The sequence below is a fragment of the Hydra vulgaris genome, chromosome 14 (assembly GCF_038396675.1).
Source record: "Hydra vulgaris chromosome 14, alternate assembly HydraT2T_AEP".
NCBI lineage: Eukaryota > Metazoa > Cnidaria > Hydrozoa > Anthoathecata > Hydridae > Hydra > Hydra vulgaris.
The window spans coordinates 17,738,648-17,763,390 of NC_088933.1; the positions used below are offsets into that span (position 1 = coordinate 17,738,648).

At 29.5% G+C, this 24,743-nt stretch overlaps 1 protein-coding gene across 3 annotated transcripts in view; it reads right to left on the reverse strand.

The window, feature by feature from the left end:
* LOC100205848 (uncharacterized) overlaps positions 1-24,743 on the reverse strand; it is an 84,772-nt gene that overhangs the window by 53,610 nt on the left and 6,419 nt on the right. For all 3 annotated transcript variants that reach the window (XM_065818295.1, XM_065818297.1, XM_065818296.1), the window contains 3 exons: positions 16,037-16,128; positions 15,854-15,947; positions 13,452-13,563 (listed from right to left, as the gene is read on the reverse strand). In XM_065818295.1, coding sequence (XP_065674367.1) covers positions 13,452-13,563; positions 15,854-15,947; positions 16,037-16,128 — 298 coding nt within the window. The remainder of the gene's footprint in view (positions 1-13,451; positions 13,564-15,853; positions 15,948-16,036; positions 16,129-24,743) is intronic.

Below are 24,743 nucleotides of genomic sequence, written 5' to 3' on the forward strand. Positions count from 1 at the left end.
GTTGTTATTTTAACTTAATTTAATCTCATATGACTTCTCTCTTATATGACCTCTCTTTCATTGACCTCCCTTTCATCTGACCTCTCTTATATAAACTCACTTATATGACCTATCAGGACCCTAATCATTTAGGGTCCTGATAGGTCCCAAATCATTTAGGGTCCTTATAACCATTTTATTAGTTTTAACTATTAAATTACATTTTTTTTTAAAATTGAGTCTCCAGGACATTCATTATTACCAAAAAATTTCAAAATATTTTAAAAGTTTCTCGTGGAAATCCTGTTACTATAAAAAATACAGTAAAATGCTTATTTAAGTTTACATAAATTTATCAAAATACATTTTTAATACATTTGCCCAGTTTCAAATATTACAAGTTTTCCCAATCACTATTTTGTACTTAAAGAATTTCAATTTCAAAATAAAAATATGCAATATTTCATATATTGCATATTTTTATTTTGAGGTAACTTTGATGTAATCATCATTTATTATAATTAGATCATTTAAAAAACATCATCAAATATCAATATCAGCAATAAAATTTGAAATAAAAACTATCTATAAAGCAAATACATTTTAGTTAATAAAAACTATCCAAAATGTAAAAAAGAAACATAAAATTTCAAAAAATTTTCAAATTTTTTTAAAAAAAATTGTAATTAGCAGAAGATTTAAATTTTTTTTCTTAAAATAAAGAACTATTTTTATTTTTACTGTATAACCCTCTAAATTTATTGTTATTTTAAGGTACTCCAAAAAGTTTTCCACTGTGTTTCTTACCAATGTCATTTTTCTGGCAAAGAGTGTCAAACCACAAACTTTTTAATTACCAAGCTAGCTTTCTAACTACTTGAGCCATGATTTTTTGATAAACATATAATACACCAAAATAAGCATACCTAATACTGCAGAATACTAAATATATAATCTTATATCTTATAAATATATATTCTTATATCTTTTTTAAGTAGTTGCTACATCAAACTGTTGTATTAATATTATTGACTGGAATACATTCACCATTTCATTACAATTTAGAACAAATTGGATTCTTTTGGAATAATCTTCAAGACTATTAAAAGTGTTAAATTTGTACCATACTAATAATAATAATAATATATAATAGATTATACATTTTTATTCAATAAAAATGTATAATCTTTTTCACCATTAGATTTCAATAAAAATGTTTGTTTTTCACCATTAGATTATAATCATTATCAATAAAGATTTTTTCTTGTTTGGATTTAGTTAAGCAATGTTACCTTGAATTTTTATTTTATTTTTTTTAATGTATTTTTATCATGATTTTTTATTTGAAAGCATAAAACCAATGAAGCTGATGAAGACTTATATCTATCTTTGAATTCTAGATCATATTAATCGCAGTATCTAATATAAAGTATACTATAAATATATTAATCGCAGTATCTACTATAAAGTATACTACTAAATAAGTTTGCACTTTGCAGTTATAGTAGTTAAATTTTTATCAGTGAATTGCTTTGAAATAAGTTTCATTTTAGTTGCATTTTGTAATGGAATTGCTATTTTTATATACTTTTAAGAAAATAACAATATTTTTAGTCTTTTAAAATATATAAAATATATATATAAAGGTAAAAATAAAACTTAAAACTGAAGACATTACAGAAATACTTATTAACAATAACTTGTTACAAACCAAAAATTAAAGTACATATTATGACACAGCCAATAGTCAAAAAAGCAATAAAAACATTTACACAAAAGCATTTAAAGTTTGTAGCTCTGAATGAAGGCATTTGAAATCTCAAATTGTCTTTCTGATAGTTTTCCAAAAAATACTTAGATAAATTTCAGGTGACTCAACCAGTGGTGACAGCTTGACTTGACCATTCAAGCATCACATACTAAGTAATTCTTTTTTAAAATTTTGGTGTGCAGCAGAAACTCCAGAAAAAAGCAGAGCAAACAAATAGTGCTTATCAGTTCAATCTAGAGTTGGGAAAGTCATGACTTTTATGAAAAATCAAAAAAAGCAGTTTTTTTTAACAAACGTCTAACGTAATTTAAAGTAACATGAAATTGATTATGTTTTTGGTACATAATGCAATGGCAAAACAGTCCAGAAACATATTTAGGATTCTAAAATCATTATGAAGTTTTTCTGAGACTAATAGGTGGTCTAAATGGGCCAGCAGTTTTGTGTCATTAGCCTACATTTTACATTTTGGATATGATATTGAGTATCTTGTTTACAAAAATAATGAATAGGATTGGACTTAAAACAGGATCCTTAAGGGATGCCACTCAACACCTCCAACCACAAAGACATGCAATCACCCATCACAGTTCATTGAAACTCTTGATGTAAAAATATTTTTACACCCATAGATACCTTTTCAAATAATACTTTTGACATCATGTCAATCAATTCCAATAAGTTAGTCACACATGCTTTTTTATTAATGAATCTGTTGATTTATTGAAATAAGACCATTATTTTCACCATCAATTTACATACAATTAATGTTAAAAATATAGGTCAGTAATTTCCTTGGTCTTGTTTGAACAGTGGTGTTACATTAGTTTTTTCCCATATTTCAGGACAACACCCACTATCTAGCGACTTCTGAAAAATTGTGCTTAACAGTATTGAGAAGCAGTCAACACAGTTCACACAATCTACACCAATGGTTTTGTCAACTGATAGATCACTAAGTCATTTTTAACCAGATTTTGAGTTATTTGGAAGTATTTGCAGATGGCTTCAGTTTGTTCCATAAAACTTGGCAGTTCAGCATACATATTTTTGTTAAAAAAACTTTAAAAGTGATTGTTGAGTCAATATGTCTATTTGATTTGTATTTGTTAACTAGTTGAAAGTTTTTATATCCACTCACTCAACATCAAAACCATACTTTATCTTGAGCTTTCAGTTTATTTTTGATGTCTTTATTTATCTATTTGTTTTCTCAACGAATCCATTTTAATTTAGTCACTGCACAGTGGGTCAAAAGTGACATTTTCTAGCCAAAACCTCTAAAACCAAATTTTTTTTATTTTTTTTAATTAGAAACAGTTTATTATACTGAAAAACATAATTTGTGGAAAAAATAACATTTGTTTTTTAAAAACTTCAAATTTTTTTACTTAATTACGCAAATTATTAAAAAACTCATTTATTTTCCATTCATAAAAAATTCAGTTTTTACCCAACAAAATTAACAACAAGGATATTATTTAAATTTATGTTTTACGCAGAGTATTCTATCGTTGGCTCTTGCAATAGTTCAAGTACACCAGATGGTAGACTTTTTTGTTTTGTTTTGTATCTTCTTTCTTAATGTGCAAATTAAAGGATCAGATGCACATAAAAGGCGATGAAAAAGGTCTATATTGTTTTTTTTCCAATCGCATTTTCTTGTAAAATTTTCAAATTTTGTAAAACCTTATTGGTAGCCTCGTGAGCCTCTTCAGAAAACATACCTAATGGAAGAGTAAATAGTTCGATGACTTCATAGCCATGAATCAAAATCTTATAAAGTGTTTGGGTCATAGGATACCAAGGGTACAGGAATACATAGAGCGAAGCAGTTTCCTAACAGAATGTTTTAAATTTGGATGAGTTAATTTCATAACCACTTGATATTGTGGCCAGAATAATATGAAGCATTTTCATAAGATCTACATCAATGTTCATTATACTAGCTGAGACATCGTATTGCTGAAAAAATCGCCTAGCTGTGTTGCCATCGTTTGATGTACCTGCCCCACCTATTCTTGGTTGGTCTATGACAAGACCTATCCTTGTTCGAAATTCAGCACAGACTTCAAGCTTTCTCAGTTTAAAAATATTTTTTCGTCTTGATTTCTAGCCTGCCACTTCATAATCGCCATCTTATAAGAGATATGGAGCATACATTCTAAAAACCTTATCCAAGCATGCAAAGTTGAAACGCCATGTTTTATATTGCCTTCTAAAGTTTTTTTTTGAACAACTAAAGATAAATTGTTCATTTCGATTGGAGATGCACCACACACTGAACAGCATTGGTATGAGTTGGTTGCTGTGGAAATAATAGTTTGAATTTTTCCATCTATCATTGTTAAATTTACAATATGTTGTGTTTCAACTTCCTTTGTTGTATCGTCCTCCAATAAAACAGGTACAACAGATAATGTTATATCTTTAATAGAAGCCATAATTGACTCATATTCTGCAAGAATTACTTCATTTGATTCTTTTCTATATTTAAATCTCAGAGGTCTGCAGTAATTAGTTGACGATGGTTTCAGATTTCTCCAAACAACCTGTTTTTTGTCATCTTTGAAACAATATAGTTCTAGAGGAACCAAGCAAGTTATGAAAAGTGATTCATCTGTATGAAGTTCACTAGAAACATCTGACAGTTATTTATAAACAGATTGTCCTGTTGCACCATCAAAACCAGCTTTGTATATTATAAATAGTTTAGTACAATCTTTAAGAACAGGTGAATTTAACACAACACTATAAGCTGAACATATTCTTGATGCAGTATGAAAAAGAAGAGCTTGTAATGGAACCTCTGCAGAGTAGTCACTGACCTGAATGTTTTCAGGGTAGCATTTATTTTTAGCCTCTTTTACAATATGATAGGATGGGTATAGAGAGCTGAATCGAAGAGTATTGTTTCTTAAATGCTGATAAGTATCTTTGGATAAATTAGCATCTAAGACTAGCGCTAATGATTGTTCTGAAGTAAGTGATTCTGTCGATAATTCTTTGTTGTATATTTTTTTAACCACTTTTGCTTCTATAAACCTTTTATCCCTTTTCAAACTTTTACTTGCTGCATATAAAAGTTCATTTAAATTATATTTACTCAAAAGCTCTTTAATTATGCGATCTTTAGTTCTCACAGACGCATCTTCAAACAAAATCAAAGGGCGTCTACCTTAAAGTATAATATTATTTTATCAATTATTAAATCGTTGTAATAATAATACAAATAAATTATACACATTATAATAAATTTACACATAGTTAAAGTAAACATACCACAGGTTTTTGTTTCGATTTTTTTTTTTTTAACAGTCAAATATAGTTTAGTTTAACCAAACTTTATATCTTTTTTCAAATACTGCACTATTCGATTTTTTCCACTTTTTTTTAGCTTGGTAAATGAATTTCGAAATAATTGACTAGTTATCATTAGATTCTTCAAAATTGCTTTGGGAAACAAAAATCAAAATCTTTGCATGTAAATCATCATTTTGTAGTAAATTATTTTCCATTATATGATTCATAAGACATCTCCTATCCATTTTTAAGAGATTGTTTGTTCAATAAAATACTTTTAATTTGAAAGAAAGTAATTTAAAATGTTTTTAATAAAGTAATTTTTTTACGAGTAGTAACTATGAAACTCAGTTCCTTTCCTTTATTTCTCATTGGTTGTTATCGTGTTTTTTTTTGATTACATATAATTTTATTGTTTTCGGAAATTATAAAATAAATAATAAATATTATGTCCCAAACTTGTACTACGCAGAAGTATATAATTCATATTTTATCACAGTTTCTGAGTTTTTATTACTTTAAAACGGTAGCATAAAAAATTAGGAATAATGGTTTCAATGCGATCTAAATGTTCAGTTATCGATCAAAAACGCATTAACAAGAAACGTGGACGTAGTTAATTGAATTTAAAAGTGTATTCGTTGAGGCAGCTATAGGCAGCCAATTTTTATACCACAAGATCAATGTCATATTGGTATTCAATTATATATCATTTTAAGCGGTTGATACAGGTTGATCCAATGGTTTTAAATGATATTTTTGAAAAAAATAAAAACTTATAACTCAAAATTATTGATGTTTGCATTGTTGAAAATATTTATATAAAATGCAAAAAATATTTTTTTTATGTGATATTAATATTAACATAATACTATATAAGTCATTTATAAGTTAAAAAATAAACTTCTTTAAAACAAGAAATCAAAGTTTTCAAAAGATACACACTTTTTTGTTGTTATTGGTAAAAAGTATTTAAGGAAATATTTAAACAACAAATATGGCGTTTTATTGAAAAAATATTTTTAATAAAATATAATTTCTGGCTTATTAATATATTGAGCAAAATTTGCCTTTTTTAAAATTTCAAAATTAAATTTTTTTTTTTTGTATGGTTTTGCCGGCTTCTGACCCACTGTGCACTGGGAGGTTTTGCATGCAGCTTTGTAGAGTTTCAAGAAAATATTATAACAGTCTTTAGTATTCTGTCAATTGAATTTCATCTGCCAATGGATATTGTTGAATTATTCAGATTTTTTTACAAAATTACTTTTGTGATAAATTGATTTTTCAACTGGTTTACATACAACTGCAGCACTTTTATCAGTATAATCCATTTGAAGGTTGTCATAAGAATTCCTCAGAGACCTTAGAGATGCATAGCGAACAACATCAAAAACTCGATTTTCATTTTTGGCTATAATTAGATCAAGAATGTTGTTTGCTGTGATTTCATCAAATTGAAAAGTGTTGCTGACATTTATTGCAATTTCAGTTGAAGAGATAAAACACATTTTTATTTTAACATAAATTTTCATTTATGTTTGTTTGTTTATTTTTAGTATTTTAGCATCCATTAATCCACTACATCTCTTATATTTTCCATTTCTTAGTATTGGATATTATGTGTAACTAGCTGAAGTATGTTATATGTATTGTTATATATTACTAGCTGATCTAACCCGTAAAAATACGGGTCTTTGTAAGTCTATTCTGCACTGAGCTTTCTGTACTTTTTCTATATATATATATATATATATATATATATATATATATATATATATATATATATATATATATATACATATATATATATATATATACATATATATATATATATATATATATATATATATATATATATACATATATATATATACATATATATATATACATATATATATATATATATATATATATATATATATATATATATATATATATATATATATATATATATATATATATATATATATACATATATATATATATACATATATATATACATATATATATATATATATACATATATATATATATATATATATATATATATATATATATATATATATAAACAGTGGAGACACACACTAAGGACAAATACAGCAGAAAATAAATCACTGCAACTTTTGTCCAAATAATTACCAGATGAAAGCGTCATAGCTACATTTATTGATCTCTGTTGTGTTGACACGCCATTATCTTTGCACTTCCTGTTTACCTTAGCAACAAGCACATGTTTTTTTAGATAAATTAATATAACACATTGGAAAGTTGTTTATTATATTATAAGCATAGGAAACAAGACAGTAGAGGTAAGTGATGTGCCTTTATTGTGATATTAATGTCATCATTATTAAATGGTAGAAAATATGTGTTCATTGTATTACCAATCACATATTGAGTCAGTATAAACCATTTAAGGTCATTTAAGGTCATCTAAAGCCCGATATGGTTACTGAGAACCAGCAGTTAAGGGTAACTATTGAGTTTTAAGGTATTCTCTACCAAGTTTTTTTACTTTAGCCAATTTTTTTGTGTTTTATTAGCATCTGCTTCCGTTTTGACAGTTTCACTACCAGTATTAATATTATTTTGTCTGTTTTAGTTTAATTTAATGATCTAATATCAGTATTTTTTGTTGTAGAAAAAATGGTAAAATATCGACGCTTGTTCCAGGAAGAGCGTCTCAGTGCTGTTTTCATGGCAGAAAATGGTGAAAATTATAGTAAAATTGCAACAATTCTTGGTTCTACTGCAAGCGACATCAGGAAAATTGTTAAGAAATATCAGAATTCAGGTTCTACAGCAGACAAAGCACGTTCCGGAAAGCCAAAGAAGACAACGGCTCATACCGATCGGGTGCTGGTCCGCATGTCACTTCAGGATCGCCGCCTGACTGCACCACAACTAAGCCGGAGACTGTCAGAGGAACATGGAGTTAATTTGGCCTCCAGAACTGTGCAGAAGAGACTACAAAAAGCCGGATTAAGAGGGTGTGTGGCAGCAAAGAAACCTTTGCTCTCTGCCGCCAATGTCCGGCGACAGTTGGTCTTTGCCAGGGAGCACAAAGACTGGACTGTCGAGGACTGGAAAAACGTTATTTTTTCCAATGAAAGTTTATTTCAACTATTCTGTGGGGCAAAGAGACTGATTGTTAGAAGAAGAGTTGGTGAAAAGTTTAAAAAAGACTGTATTGCACCAACTGTGAAGCATGGCAGTGGTAGTGTTATGATTTGGGGGTGCATGTCTGGACACGGGGTAGGGCAGTTGTATCGGTGCATTGGGTCCATGAACCAAGGCCAATACATTGGGGTGCTTCAGGACTCAATGCTACCATCTGCTGATACTCTGTTTGGACAAGGAAATCGGTTTATCTTCCAGCATGACAATGCGCCATGTCATAAAGCAAAGAAGGTAACCAATTTCCTTTGTCAAAATAGAGTGGACATGCTCGACTGGCCTGCTCAGAGTCCAGACATGAACCCCATCGAGAATTTATGGAGTGTCATGTCTAAGAGCATTGAGGGAAAGAAGCCATCCAATTTGGATGACCTGTGGGTATTGTTACAAGGCGCGTGGAACAATATCCCACAGACAACAATCGATGGTCTTTTTGCCTCAATGCCTAGCCGTATGAGGTGTGTGATTAAAGCTTGTGGATACCTTACCAAATATTAATAAAACAATGTTTATTTTACATATGTGTTCACTCTGTATGTAGTATTCAATAATTTAGATAAGAAAACATACATCTCTTAAAATCTCTTTCGTTAGAACCTTTTAAATGTAAAAAATGCTAGATTCTGTCGGATTTGTCCTTACTTTGTGCCGCCACTGTATATATATATATATATATATATATATATATATATATATATATATATATATATATATATATATATATATATATATATATATATATATATATCCTAGCTTTCCAGACCCATAAAATATGGGTCTTTACCATACCTACCTTCTATAACACTTCTGTATTTATCTATTCTACTCCGATCATTTCTATACCTGTTATTTGTTTACTTTAATATTTTTATGTAAAATAATTAATTTTGAAATTGTTTTAAGAGCAAAAAAATTAACATGAGCACCTTTTCTGCATACCTAGAGCTTATAAGAAATTTATAATTTTGTTTTTCTCCTTAACTCATACCATTGATAGCTCAGCGCCATTTTAGAGGATTAAAGACCTCCCCTAATAGATTTTGAATATTTTTCAATCTTGCTGTATTTATAGCAATATTTATAGCAAAATTTTTATTATAATATATATCTATAATAATTATAGCAATATTTATAGCAAAAAATTAATAATACAGCAAAAAAGTTTTCTTATTTTTATAGATTTATTATACATGATTGTTCCATATACTGTTTGCAAACTCAATTTGTGCAAAAGACATTTACACTTACAGACGTTTGTATGCAACGCTATACAAATGGCAGAACTAAGAAGATCTTAACTCATTAAAAACTATAGACTATAAAACGCTAAGAGATTGTCTATAAATTATGCAACGCTTAATTTGTTTTTAAAAAAGAAGGAGATCTTAAGTTCTTTTAGGTGGTGGATTTTCATTAAACTTAATGAACTATTTTGATTTTTTATTTAACTTACGACTCTATGAGGGAAACTTCTGATTTTTTTAATTTTGTTTATTAGTGAAATTTAGTGTTGTGTAATTTATGGACGATCCCTAATCTAAAAGTTAAGCCAAAAAATAATATACTATTTTGATGGTTATCTAAATTCTGTCATTGTTGCGCACTCGGTTTAGAATGTAAAGGTTGACTTTCAAAATTTTAAAACTATAGAATAATCTTTTTTAACGGAAATAAATGCTATAGATCAAATTAAAGGAGAGGTTGACGCAATGCAATTTTTAAGTCAAAGTCAAACTGTAAAACTTGATATATGTTTAAGTATGTTTTAACATTACATAATTTAAAGTTTATGTTTGTTAGATATTTGCATACACTTTTGTTCACATTTTCACAAGGATTACTCAAGATTATTTAACTTTGTCAAGTGCTAACTTTTTATAACATAATATGGCTCTTACTTGTTTTTGATTATGTAGAGAATTAATTAAACCTTAAAAACAAACAAATTATATGCGCCTAGAGTGAGAATTTATGTACAAAACAATTCCCAGAAAACGGGTCTCATATGCCTCCTTGGAGGAGGCATTTGAGCTTAAAAAGTATCTCACTTCTGCTACAGCATGGAGCTCTCAGTGGCAGGTGAACTTTAACTCAGATAAAACTCTTCAGCTAATCCTTATCGAAACAATCTAGATTTTCCTGTATTTATGAAAAGGTGCAAAGCCACACTGTAAACATTGTTAGACCCGCTCTTGCAACCTCCAACCATTGTCACATTGTCGTAATATTGCTTCCCTTTCTCTTTTCTATAAATACTATAATGGGCCCTGCCCTAAAGAGCTAGCATCTCTTGTGCCATCAACAAAAATTCCTTCTCCTGTTACTTGTCATTCAATTAAGTTTCGTCCATTTACTGTGACTTCTCTAAGTGCTCTGTAAATTCTTTTTCATCTAGTTTTTTAACTTGAACATCAGTTTTTTGAAATTCGCTCCCTTCATCTTGTTTTCCTGTTCATATAATTTGCAATCTTTGCAAATTATTATCATAAATTGTTATCTTGCTTTATAAACTTCATCTTTTCAGCAACTTTCAACTCTAATAGTGGTTGCTTGCAGCCATGTTGAAAGTGAAGACTTTTTTTAAAAAAAAAAATTTCAATTTGATTATTTGATGTGATTGATAGGAAAACCACAAATATAAAAGTAAAACTTTCTGATAAGAATGATAGACCAATGTTTTTGCATGTTTTGTTTTTAATCAAAAGCCTTTCACATTCACATCGATGTGGTCAAAATAAAATAAAGATGAAGTTCAAATTGCAAAAACCATGTTTTCAATTTATTTGCAAACACCAATAATAAGAGTCATATTTGAAAAAAAATTAAACATTTATATATTGAAACATTTCATAATTCAGGAAAATGTTATTCAAAAAGTTGAAAATCCACATTATTTATGAAGTTTATTATTCATGAAGTCAAATTTTTTGATAGAAACACTTTCCTGAATTATGAAATGTGCTTAATGCATTATTTTTAGAGGTCTAAAACCGTCTTTGCATTATTTACTTTATAACGACACTGGTTTGGGATACATCAGTTGTATGGCTTCATAGTCTTTTTTTGTGTTTTATATATATAATGACAATAATGAAAAAGTTGTAAATTTAAATGGAATTTAAACCTTTTATAGAACTTTTATAAGTTTTATATATATTTATATATACTTAGGGTTTATAAGGTTTGTGTTGTATAAGATCTTATAACAATTAACAACATAATAGCAAATTTAACCACATTAAATTAATTAAATTAGAAACTAAAAACAACATTAACAATTAAAAACATTTAATTTATAACTTAAAAGTTTAATATACAATTTTAAGTTCAATTTTTTTAAATATTCCAAAAATTTAGATATAATCATATTAGGTATTATCCAATAATATTTTGATATTGAATTTGCTCATGTTGCTGCCATTAATCATGCGTGTTTGCACCAAACTCACAGCAGCCATTACAACCAAGTTAATGTTGAGAATGAGTCACAGCGCGTTTTTAATAAGATGCAAATATCTAACTTAAATTATGTAAACTTCAAATTATGTAATGTTAAAACATATATCAAGTTTAACAGTTTCAAAATCAAGACAGGTTTTCATTTATCATACAAGATAATTTTCAGTTATCATATTTTTTCAAAATAAAGGCAATTCTTTGTCTATTTGTTGTAGTTGTTAGATCTTTAACATATCTCTAGAAACCAATTATTACAGAAACATACCTCTAGAAACCAATTATTACAGTAGTCTTCTCCATTTAAAATTTATGCCAATGCACAAAAAATGCGTTTTGCTGAACTGTCATTTTTAGGTTGGTGTGCGTGATTTAAAAAAATCTTTTTTAATTTAAATTAAAATAAAAAGGACAAAAAGAAAAAAACAAACATTTAAATTCTAAATAAGATTAATAATAATAAAAATGTAATAATAAAAATAAAAATGGCAATAAGTTAAAAAATAAAATAAAAACAGTTTTTATTTAAATTCTAAATAAAATAATTCACACATAAAAGCGTTTTTTAAATTTTTCATAAAAGTATTTGATGAACAAAAAAGATGCCGCAATTTTAAAAAAATACTTTATATGCTTGCCAAAGTTTTTTAGGCGCGTGCAAATAGGCTTGAGCACAAAAGTGCTAGCTAAACAGAGAAGACTGCTATAATTTTATATCTGACAATCTGCTCCACACTAATGAGTCCACATGTCAGCTATGATATATATATATATATATATATATATATATATATATATATATATATATATATATATATATATATATATATGCAGTGGCTTTTGTATTTTAATCCAAACAAACCTCAGTTAATTACTGCTAACAACTTTCTCAATACTGTTGATAACTAAATTGCATTTGAGATGATGTTATTCAAATATGAGACTAAATTAATAATCACTTGCTGAATAGCTTTTTTTTTTCTTATTGTATTTTTGGTTTAAATAAAAGTTTTTATAAAAAAGACTAGGGACTGAAAGTAGCATTTTTTTTGGTACATGGAAAAAAAATGCATGGGATGGAGTTGGTGGTATAATCAAAATAATTATTCATAACCAGTCCTTTTAAAGGTCAATTAGAAATCACATTTAGACACCAAAGTTCAAAATAGTTCAAATAAAAAAGTTATATACAAAAAATTTTTTATATAAAAAGTTTTTTTTAAAGAAAATTTTATAGAAAATGATTCGCTATAACAAAATATATTTTTAAATTTATGTTAAAATTTATTTTCAGTTATTTCTATATTTTTGAAAGTGAAACAGCTGCAACTACACATAAAATAAATATGCTAATAAATTGAGAATGTTCATTCTCAAAGGAACTCCATCATATTATTTCCCACCTCAGTTATGCTATTTAAAAGTAACATCAATAACAATGAGCAATAAACTTAACAAAAGTCATTGAATATTGACATCAATATTGCTGATTGGATATTAATCTGTTAATTTAGTGAATTTTTTCCTGGAAATGGATTTTAGCAGCAACTCTGCTATGTCAGCAGAAAAGTTATTTATTATTTATTTTAGGCCCAATAAAACCAGATATCCAATGATATCTAGTTTTTAGTAATCATACAAAAAAAAAGATAGATTCCATTGCATCATAATATAGATTCCTTAATGCATTACACAAGTTACTACATTAATAAAAATTATTTTTATGACAATTTTTACACTATTTTAAAAGTTTTACACTAACCGTTTTTGTGTGAGCTGTTAAACAACTTTTTTAAACGAAACTTGCTTTTGAAGTCTTTTTGACTTATTAAGTCAATTGATTTTAATCTTGAAAACAAACTGAGATTTGAATCCTAAAAAATTAAAAAATGCTTTGAAACTAAAAGCTATTTTAATTTTTAATTTTTCTAAAACATTTTGAATTTTTTATATTTGAAGTAGAATAGGTTTTTTAACAATAAATAAATAGATAAAAAACTTTTTAGAAAATATAACTTCAATAAATAATTTTACACAAAATATTTTAAGGATATCATAATTCTAGGAAAATATATTTCCAGGAATTCTAAACAAAGCTTATAAAATCATTAGTAATATTTTTTCTAATATTGTTAAAAATAAAGCTTCTTTTTCAAGTTTTTTTTTCTTCTGAAAGTAAAAAGGGATTTATTTTTTTAAAGCAAATCCACCAAGAAGGCCTAGGATTTAGTGGTTACCTCTAGGTAACCATTAAATCCTAAGAGGCTACAGGTAACCACTATTTAAGTTGATACTAGAAAAAGCCTTATAATGCAAAAGAGACATGATGATGAGATTGAGTTCCATACAAAAAGTGTAACCATTTGACAATGTGACAGAGACTTTAGACTAGAGTCTTTAGAAGTCCTAGATAAGAGCTTGGTTGCTAGGGCTGATCAAATTACGTTTATAACATTTCATAAGTTACATTTTTCCAGAAACTTTCACCATAAAACTTCACTTTTCATAACTTGCAACTTGTTGAAAAGAAGGAGGGGATTCTTGAAAGAAGGAGAGATTCTTAAAAGAAGGAGGGGATTATTAAATAAAGGAGGGGATTATTAAAAGAAGGAGGGGATTATTAAATAAAGGAGGGGATTATTAAAAGAAGGAGGGGATTATTAAAAGAAGAAGGGGATTATTAAAAGAAGGAGGGGATTATTAAAAGAAGAAGGGTATTATTAAAAGAAGGAGGGGATTATTAAAAGGATGAGGGGGATTATTAAAAGGAGGGAAATATTAAAAGAAGGAGGGGATTATTAAAAGAAGAAGGGGATTATTAAAAGAAGGAGGGGATTATTAAAAGGATGAGGGGGATTATTAAAAGGAGGGAAATATTAAAAGAAGGAGGGGATTATTAAAAGAAGAAGGGGATTATTAAAAGAAGGAGGGGATTATTAAAAGAAGGAGGGGGATTATTAAAAGGAGGGAAATGTTAAAAGAAGGAGGGGATTATTAAAATAAGAAGGGGATTATTAAAAGAAGGAGGGGATTATTAAAAGAAGGAGGGGGATTATTGAAAGGAGGGAATATTAGAAGAAGGAGAGGATTATTAAAAGAAGGAGGGGTTTATTAAAAGAAGGAGAGGATTATTAAAAGAAGGAGGGGTTTATTAAAAGAAGGAGGGGATTATTAAAAGAAGGAAGGGATTATTAAAAGGAGGGATTATTAAAAAAAGGAGGGGATTATTAAAAGAAGAAGGGGATTATTAAAAGAAGGAGGGGATTATTAAAAGGAGGGGAAGATTAAAAGAAGGATTTAAAATTATTAAAAGAAGTTTTCATGAAAAGTAAGTAGTAAAAGATAATGTTAGAAGTGTCAAGAGCACAATTTAATGCGGTAGTGGTGAATTGGTGAAGCGCTTGCCTCATAAGCGATAAATTTTGAGTTCGATCCCCACCATGTCCCTGGTAGTGCCATGCTCAACTTTTTTCTTGGCACAGCAGCATTGTTTTTAAAGTTCATGTTTCAAAGTTATTGAGTTCCAAGAGGGTTGTAACCTCAATAAAGTAGCCTCCCCAACTGTAGTGACTCTTTTGGAATTAGGAAGGTGAATAACATTTAAAAAAAAGAGTCAATGTAGCAGCACTCCTCACATGTTCTACATATTTGTCAGTTAATGTAGCAACACTTCTCTCATGTTCTACCTATTTGTCAGTCAATGTATCTACACTAAAAAAATAAATAAAAATGATACATAAAAATAGCATAAAACATTAAAAAAAAAAAAAATTTTGCATTACAAAAAAATAAAATAAATAACAGCAAACTTAATGTTTTATGCTGCGTTGTTTATTTATAAAACTTATATGAAATTTGATCTAAACTTGCTAACTTTTCTAAACTAAAACTTAAGTTTTTTTAACTTTTCTAAAATAAAATATAATGTTCTAAAACTTGATTTTGAAAAAACCCAAAATTTAGAACTTGAGATTTAAAAAAGCACCTAAAAAAAAGATCATGTCATTTTCAAGGTTTTTAAAATGCTTTTTTAAAAACCTTAAAAATAACACGAGAATGCTAAACTTCATTAAAGTAATTGGAATATTGAGATTAATTTAAAATAATTAATAACAATGATCACTGTTTAACATCATGTAAAAGAACAAACAATCAATCACTGACCATGCCTTTATCTTCGAGATGCATCTTCTTAAATGAAAGATAACCAACTTGAGCAAAGGCATCATCTGAATGGATTACAATCTTGGTTTCATCTCTTTTTTTCATAAATTTCAAAAAAAAACTATGATATATTGTTTTCAATACAAATAATGTATCAATAAAAACAGTAGTACATACACCTACATTACTATTCTCTTTAGAAATAGAGGACAGTCAAGTGTCATAGTTTCATATTCTCCACCTTCTCCGCAAACATTAAGTTGATAAGCTTCTTTCTGAAAAAATATACGAAATTGCAATAATTTAACACTGTAACAAAAAAATTAATAAAAAAATTAATATTAGGTTAGCAATTAGCAATGCAAATGTAAAATATAAACTGCAAAATATACTAAAACTTGAAAAATTCAAAAGTTATTTAACATACCTTTCATCATAACTTATAGGTAAAAAATCAAAAATTTTGCTTTGTGTTTAATTTTTTTTAAGTTGACTTATTTTTTGAGGATAGAGTCTAAATATAAATGTCTAAATTGTTATTTTTATTACTACTTACTCTCTATATATCTCTTTTTTTATTTATTTATTTTAATTTTAAGCATCTCCACTTCCAACAAGGCTGCAAGCAACCACTATTGGAGTTGGAAGTTACTGGAAGAGAAAAGATGAAGTTTATAAAGCAAGAAAACCAATAACAGACGACTTAAAAAAGATTGCAAATTATAAAAGTCAGGAAAAGAATAAGGGAGCAAATTCCAAGGAACTGATGTTTGAGGACAAAAAATAGACAAATAAAAGTTTTCGACACAGCAAAAGGATGATATAATCAAATGATGAGTAACACAAGAGTGAACTTTAGTAGATAGCACAAGAGGCGCTAGTTCTTTAGAGCAGCACCCATTAGGGTGTGACAACTGCCCCTAAAATATTAATTTTTTACCGTAGAAGGCTGTTCATAATTTTAGTGTTGCATATTGGTCTAAAAAGCTTCCCTGTGAAATTTCATGAAGATTGTTCAATTTTTGTGGTAGCTCTGACATGGCAAAGTTTTCGCTTTTTTTATTATTTTTATCCAACTTGTTGGTATTGTGGGTCAAACAATTTTATTTCTATTATAAATCTTGCTTTTTTTTTTTTTTATATGCTTTTTGCTGTACCAGGTCTTCTTTAAAGTTTAGTAGTTTATGTGTTATGTGGAATTTTATTTATAAAATTTATAAATAAAATTCCGCAAACTATAATTTGTATAATAATATTGTATAGATCATGTTAAATTTTTGTAAAATTTTTTCATTGTAAGTAAAAACACTTTAACTAAGAAAAAAATTTCTTTAACTTTGTATAGTACAATAAGTATTGAAGTTGTTAATATTATTATCATTTTTATATATTACTGCATATTAATGTCATTAATATCAGGTTTTCAGATTAGTTTATTATTTATGAGTGATCTTGAATCATGAAAACTCTTTCAGAAATATATACATATTCATATTTTTTAAGACATATATCATGTATTAGCGCGTGTGATGAACAAAAATGCTGGTGCATTGGGACGAAAAACTTTTGGACACTCTTAATACTAAAGTAACAGATAACCAATTGCCAATTCTTGTGTTTGGAGCTGATGGAAAAAAGCTCCTTGGCGATCCCCCACATTCAAAGTCAACTAAAGAACATCATAGCAAAGGCAACTAACAAACTTCTTACATAACAAAAGTGTAAAGAAAATGTTATTGACATGGTTTTCAATACAACTTCGTCAAATACAGGTAAGTTTAATTGATATAATATAAAATATCTGAAAGAAGACCATACAACTACACTTTAATAATTTACACTTTGCGGAGCAAAACTCACAAAGCAGAGCATTAAAAAAATTGTCATAGTAATTTTACAATAAAATACTTTAAAAGTAGAGGTCAATAATTTTAACAGAAAAGTGAGGGAGGCACTTGAAATACAATGCCATGAATGTGCACCTTCAGATGGCGGTCTGAATTAGGATGACCGAGGTTACATCACAACTTTCTTTTGGAAACCTATGTTTCAATATTTTAATCAAAAGAAACTATTGCATTGATTTGTTTTTATTTTTGTTCTCTTTTTAACAGTTTTATATATATATATATATATATATATATATATATATATATATATATATATATATATATATATATATATATATATATATATATATATATATATATATACTTGATAATGAAGGTATCTATACTCCCTTGAAATATTGTATAAAAATTAATTCCAAAAAATAAAGAGTTACATCCATAATAGAAGTTTTTACTTAATTACACAAACTCATAAGAAGTTTTTACTTAATTAAATAAACTCTTTAAAGATGTCTCTTAAAATTTATAAAGAGGAAATAGGGAAATCCATTTTTATTTTTGAAAACACTTCTGTAACAAAGAGAGTTGAATTCAACTTTTGGGCATATGGCAAGCCCTATCTTCCTACCACAATAAAATATGGTACTTATCTAGGTGAGCTAATTGGGCTGGATTCAAATTTTTGGTTGCGATTTTTTAGCATTTTATAAATTCCTCCATATTTCAGCGCATGACTCGAATAATAGAGAAGATTACCAAAACATGAAAGTGGTTGTCAAAAAACTTCTAGTGGTAAATGAAGCAGCAGAGCGTTGTGTGAAAGTGTGCCATTCCTTTTCTAGGTGTAACTAGGAATGAAAAGCACTTTCAAGATGTTTTTTTTCTTCTGTTGTTCATGAGATTCTCCAAGTATTAGAATCTCATGAACAACAGATTCCAAATCAGCGAAAGCCGTTTTGTAGACAATAAGAAAAATCATAGTTTCTTGTCCTGGAAAATAAGTAATTTCATTTGGCACTATTATACCTTATTACAACCTGTTAAGAAATTTTTTCTTATCATCTTGTACTCTGTATAGCTGTATTTAGGTAAAAAAAGTTTAATAAAAGAAACAAACTTATTTCTTTTTCTGAGCCCCACCATGATACTAAAACATAACACAATGAAAAACAATGATTTTGGGGCTAAATTTTGTAGTTTCAATTTCTGGGTGTTCATTCAATTGTGGATGAATCTTCAAAAAAACTTTGTACACGTCATTTTTATGACTTGATACAATACTAAAATTATGATCAGCATCATACCACAAAGGTAGGGCAACTGTCACACCCTAGTGCCCGCAATAGAATTTATAGAAAAAAGAAAGAGAAGCAACATTACAATGATGTGACAATGGTTGAAGGTTGGCTGCAAGTGCAGGTCCAACTATGTATATAATGCATTTTTGCACCTTGACTAAAAGAGAAAGGGCACCATTCAAAGATCTGCTCCAAATATGGCAACAGTAATCCATACAAAGACATATTTAAGACATACAAGGAATATAAAGAATAGAATCCAGACAAAGAAAGTGGCGAGCACAATAAAGAGATGTAAATCTGCTAATTTTGCAATGAATTTGATATATGGTTTCCGAGAAAGTTCGGAATAAGACCTTCATCCTAGAAGATGAAGGGTATACGACTCATCGATTACATTACCTTTCATAAATATAGGAAGATCTAGATTGTTGCAATAACAATTAGCCGAAAAAAAGGGGTTTTATCTCAGTTAAAGTTCACCAGCAACTTAGAGCCCTATGTTTCGGCAGAAGTGAGATTTTTTTCAAGCTCAAATGCCCCTTGCAAGCAATCAGAGAGTGTTCGCTTCTTATCAAGACAAGTTAGTACCATCAGTATCATTAGTATCATTAGTATCATCATGTATCATCATTATCATCATGTATCATTAGTATCATCATGTTAGTATCATCAGCAAACAATGCCACCTTAGATATAAGAGTGCTGTCCATCGAGGACAGCTTTTATATTATGATTGGTAAGGTATGATTCAATAATCTTAATGACATTACCTGATACACTGTAAGAAGTGAGCTCATGGAGAAGACCAGCATGTCAAGCTTTATCAAAGGCTTTAGAAATGTTGAGAGCAATAGCCTTAGCATCTCCACATTTATCTTATGCACAATAAAACCTATTGGTTATTACTGTTAGCAAATCAGTTGTAGAACAAGAAGATGGAAATCCATATTGATGGTCAGAAAGTAAATTATTAGATTCAAGATGAGATATTAAGTGTTTGTTAATTAAAGACTCAAAAACTTTGCTTTTGACGGGAAGAAGACAAATGGAAGGGTAGTTAGACTAGTCAGATCACTCTCCAGAATTTTTGAAAATAGGGATAACAGATGCCGCTTTCCAGGAGGCTAAAAAACGAGACTCTGATAAGCACTTGCTAAATAGTTGTGAAATTATAGATAAAGAACACTTCTGCAAGACTTTAACAGGTATGTCATCCGGATCACAAACTGTCAATCACTTTAGATATACACAGTTTGAAAATTTTAAAAGTAATACTAATGATATACCCCAAAAAAGATATTTTAAGAGGTGACTCAAGACACATGTAGAGATCCATACCAAGTGGTTTTGAATTTTTTCAAACCATCCATGAGACTTTTTTCCCTTTTAGTTTTTCCACTTTTTTTTTAATTTTTGCTTGTGGTAGGTTTTTTTTTTTCTACAAAATGAGGGTCAAAACTTTGTCTCACAAAAAAATAATAATGGGTCCTTAGACCTTAGAAAATAAAACGTATTTTTATTAAAAATGAATAAAAACATACCCAAGTTTTTTTATGATGATTAACATCTCTTTTGTATCTCTTTTAATGAGTTTTAAAGTTTGAGTATAGAGCCTCTGTTGCTTGTTCACTGTAGAAACCAAGTCCTGTCTTTTTTATTTTGATGAACTGTGGCACATGATGAAAAACAGCATGTATTTTTGGTGCAATGGAAATTGGGAGTTTGATGTAGCTGTCTCTGAATTTTATAACTTTTGTCTCAAAGTCTGGATCCAACTGGGTGCCAAAGCATGTAGTAACCACATCTCCAAAATTAGACAATGTTTGGATGAAGGGAATGGCCTGATTAAAATTGGCAGTATCAGCAAGCTGCTGCAACTTGCCCAAACCTCTCAAAAGCTTCATACAATCATTCCTGTTGAAATGACTACCATGCTATGGCTAAAGTGGAATATTCGATGCTGATGGCCATTCCTTTGCACCAGGCCAATAATCAATCAGATGCTTCACTAGATGATTCACAACACCTAACAACAAATGTAGCTCCATCGGTGGAATAGCTTCTAAAATAAGCTTTTGGTCTGGAAACTCCAACAGTGGAAGATGCACCACATTTTGGAAGAATTTACTCAAATCTCCACCTGAGCTGACAAACTCTTTTTGCTTGCTTCTTATGCCACCAAAAGTTCTCAGGCTTCCACAGTTAAGGAGATTTGATGACTCAATGTCACACCAACCGCAAGGGTGCCTTCTGCTTTGAGATTGTATGCTACACATTATATTGGCAAGCTTCATACCACATGAAACTAGGGAATCATTGGCACACTTTTCTTGAACTTTGATGAGATCAAGAATGGACTTGACATTGGTACAGGTTTCAGGAGTATCTGGTGAAATTCCTACTAGCATTTATTGCTTAACACTTGTAGTTTTTGATGATAAAGATAGCAAATTGAGATATTAGTCTGAAAGTTTTCTGAAGTGGGCTATAAGGCTCATCTTCATCTTGAACCATAATGAGGGTAAAGCTTACTTTCAGAAAAATGTCAGACATTTTTCTTGTTGACATGAATATTTCAATGAGTTTGTTGAGATCCTGACAGTGAACAACTTGACTTGTGGTATTGCTATCACTGAGCTGAATACTTGTGACTGTATGTAAATGATCATTGAGCTTTTGACCTGCTTGAGCAAATTTCTGTTGATAGTTAGGTTCCAAAATTCTGACTAGACTCAAAAGGTTCACAGCAGATTCTAACTTTCTCATCCCATTGTTGGAAAGACCTGTGTTTTACTGAATTTGCGACATACTTAGGGTTGTCAGGGGTTCCTTGAACAGTTGTTGTGGAGCTGAAGATCCTGTTTAAAAGATCAACTTTTAAGCAATACTTCAATATAAGAAAAAACCTTTTACAGACATAGTTTAAAATTTACCTCAAGAGATAAATTTACCTTTATCATTAAGAAGATTCTTAAAAGTAAAAGTTTTCCTCTTGGCTGAATAAGTCGAATGGTACCATTTGGAGAAGAATCCTTGCCTGCCACCCAGGGATGCGGAGTCCCAAAAAGGACTCCGGATTTAAAAGTCACAAAAACATTACTTCATACTAGTTTTTGGTATCCAGGAGCTTAAAAAATATATATAAGTTAATGAGTTACTGATAGGAAAAAATTAAGATTTTTAAGTTAGAGGAATGATCATTTTTTGAACCCGGAGTCCGTAGGTATAATGGCGGCAAGGACTCCGGGACTCCAGGACTCCGGGCTTAAAAACATTAAGTTTCAACTTATTAAATCTCATGAATTTTTTTCTTATAGCAGATAATAAGTCAACAAACATGTTTAGAGCTTCTGGACACTACAGACTTGGAAAAAGTAGAGATATAAAACCGGAGTCCTTTGGGACTTCGCATCCCTGCTGCCACCACTGTTGATGCCATTTGCTCTGCTCCAATAGAATCAGATTTAGCCATTATCCTCAAATTTTCATGGCAAATTCCAGGAGTGCACTGATGTAGAAGCCCCTTACCAAGAACTGACAAGCATTTTGCAAATTGCTTCTCAACTTCTTCATCAGTTTTACCTGCCATACTCTTGGGGTTGCTCAAAGAATATTTCTCATAGGCTTTCAGTTTCCCTATTTGACAGATTAAGCAGTCATTGTAGTCAGTCTTGTTGGTGGCTTTATCAAAACTGATTCAAAATTGAATCAATTTTGTCCTCTTTCCAGTTTTCCAAGTTGAGTTTTACAGTTGTCACAGATTGCCAAAGAAACTCTGTCATCTTTGAAGTTAACATCCTTTAATAGAACTTGTTTAATGCTTGTCATATGGCTTTCTATAAGTTCTCTGTCAGCTTTTCTCATGCAAATGATACAGACAGTCTTTCTGCAGTCTAGATGTGCTTTTGCTGAATTTGGCATTTTCATTTTGTAATTTATCACTTTTTAAAAAGAAAACTGATAAAACATTTTCAATTTCAAAATAAATCAACAAAGTTTTGTTTACATTTTACCGCCATGTCATAAAACATAAAATCTTATGAAACGAAATATCTTATGAACTATTGCTCACAGTGCAAATTTGCATAAAATAAAAAAGTTCTACAAAGAGTTACTATGCATTTGTTATTTCATAATTTTTTTTGTGGGACAAAGTTTTGAACCTAAATTTGTTGAAAAACTTATCATAGTTGAAAATTTAAAAAAAAATGGAAAAACTAAAAGTGAAAAAAGTCTTACGGATGATTTGGAAAGATTTCAAAATCACTTGCTATGGATCTCTACTTGTGTCTAGAATCATCTCCTAAAATATCTTTTTCAGGGTATTTCATTATTATCGCTTTCAGAATTTTAAATCTGTGTACAGAAGCTTGAGTTATACAAATGTCAAGCAATAAATTAACCTGTTTGTCAGCTATATCAGTTAGGATGTGATTAGCAAGAAAAGAGGTATAACAAATTTGCCCTTATTATAGACACTGTTAAAGATTCTCCAGAAGTTTCCAGAGCCTAATTTTGAGATGGAATACAAGATTTTGTGACCTGAGAATAGGGCTTAGGCGTCAGACAAAACCTTTTTACAATAGTTTCTAGCAATAATAAACAGACGCCTGTTTTCTAGTTGTGGGCCTTAATGCCTGCAGAGTCATTGACACTAGAATCAAGCCATTCATTGTTATGAGCATTAAAGTCACGAACAGCAACGATATTGGCTGAAGTATAAAAAGACAGGGCTTGAGTAAAGTGACGCTTAACAAAAGCACATAAAAAAATAGTCTGTGGATTCAAACCTAGTTTCCCAACAATTAGGTGAATTTTCAAATGCAAATGCACAGGCCAAGTATGTTACAACTGGAGTCTTTATGAATTAAAGAAAGGTAACCATCAATACTAAGATTGCAAGATGAGACAGCTGAACTCAAATTAGTCTCACAAAGAGCAAGTAGGTTTAGTGAACTTTGCAAAAGACCACGAATATTAGTGAATGATAGATTTAGAGAACTTGGTGATGACAATGGTTTTTTGTGTTTTATAGTTTTTGATACTTAAGTCATTTTTTAAATTGGTTAAAAAACCTGATTCAAAGCACAAGTAGTATTCCGCACACTATCTAATAGTCCAAGCTATTGCCTCATTACTATTAACAAACTATAAGCTTAAACAAAGGGCTCCAAATGTGGCCTCAACAATGCACACCAAAAGTACAGGGATACCATCTATGTGCAACATGGAACTGTTAGTACTCTGATATTATACAGCTGTTAATGGAATAAGCCTCTCTGAGAGCTACAACAGAGTTCGGGAAACCTGACTACCACCCAACCTCAGAACCATAAAACTGAGTTTTAGAGCTGTACCCTCATTAGAAGATAATAGAATGAGTTGTCTAGTCATAAAAACAGAGACACAAGCAAAACCTATGCAATGAGTCAAGAAGATCCAGGATTTTACATTTTAAACTGGAAACAATGTGTTATAAATACATCTACACCAGCCTAATAGATGAAGGAGTGCGAAGGAGGAGGCCTTTTACAAGACAGAAGCTGGATGCAATTAACATCTGTCCAGGATGAGTATTTTTATCAAGACATCATCTTTAGCCTTTACTCAATCAAAAGCTCCAAAGCAGGAGATTTTTTAGTTGGGGTTTGTTTCTTCTAGCCTCGGCCTAAAAAAAGAAAACCCTAAAAGGCATCAGGGCATGAGACAGGTAGCATTGGGTTACATGATACCAATAGC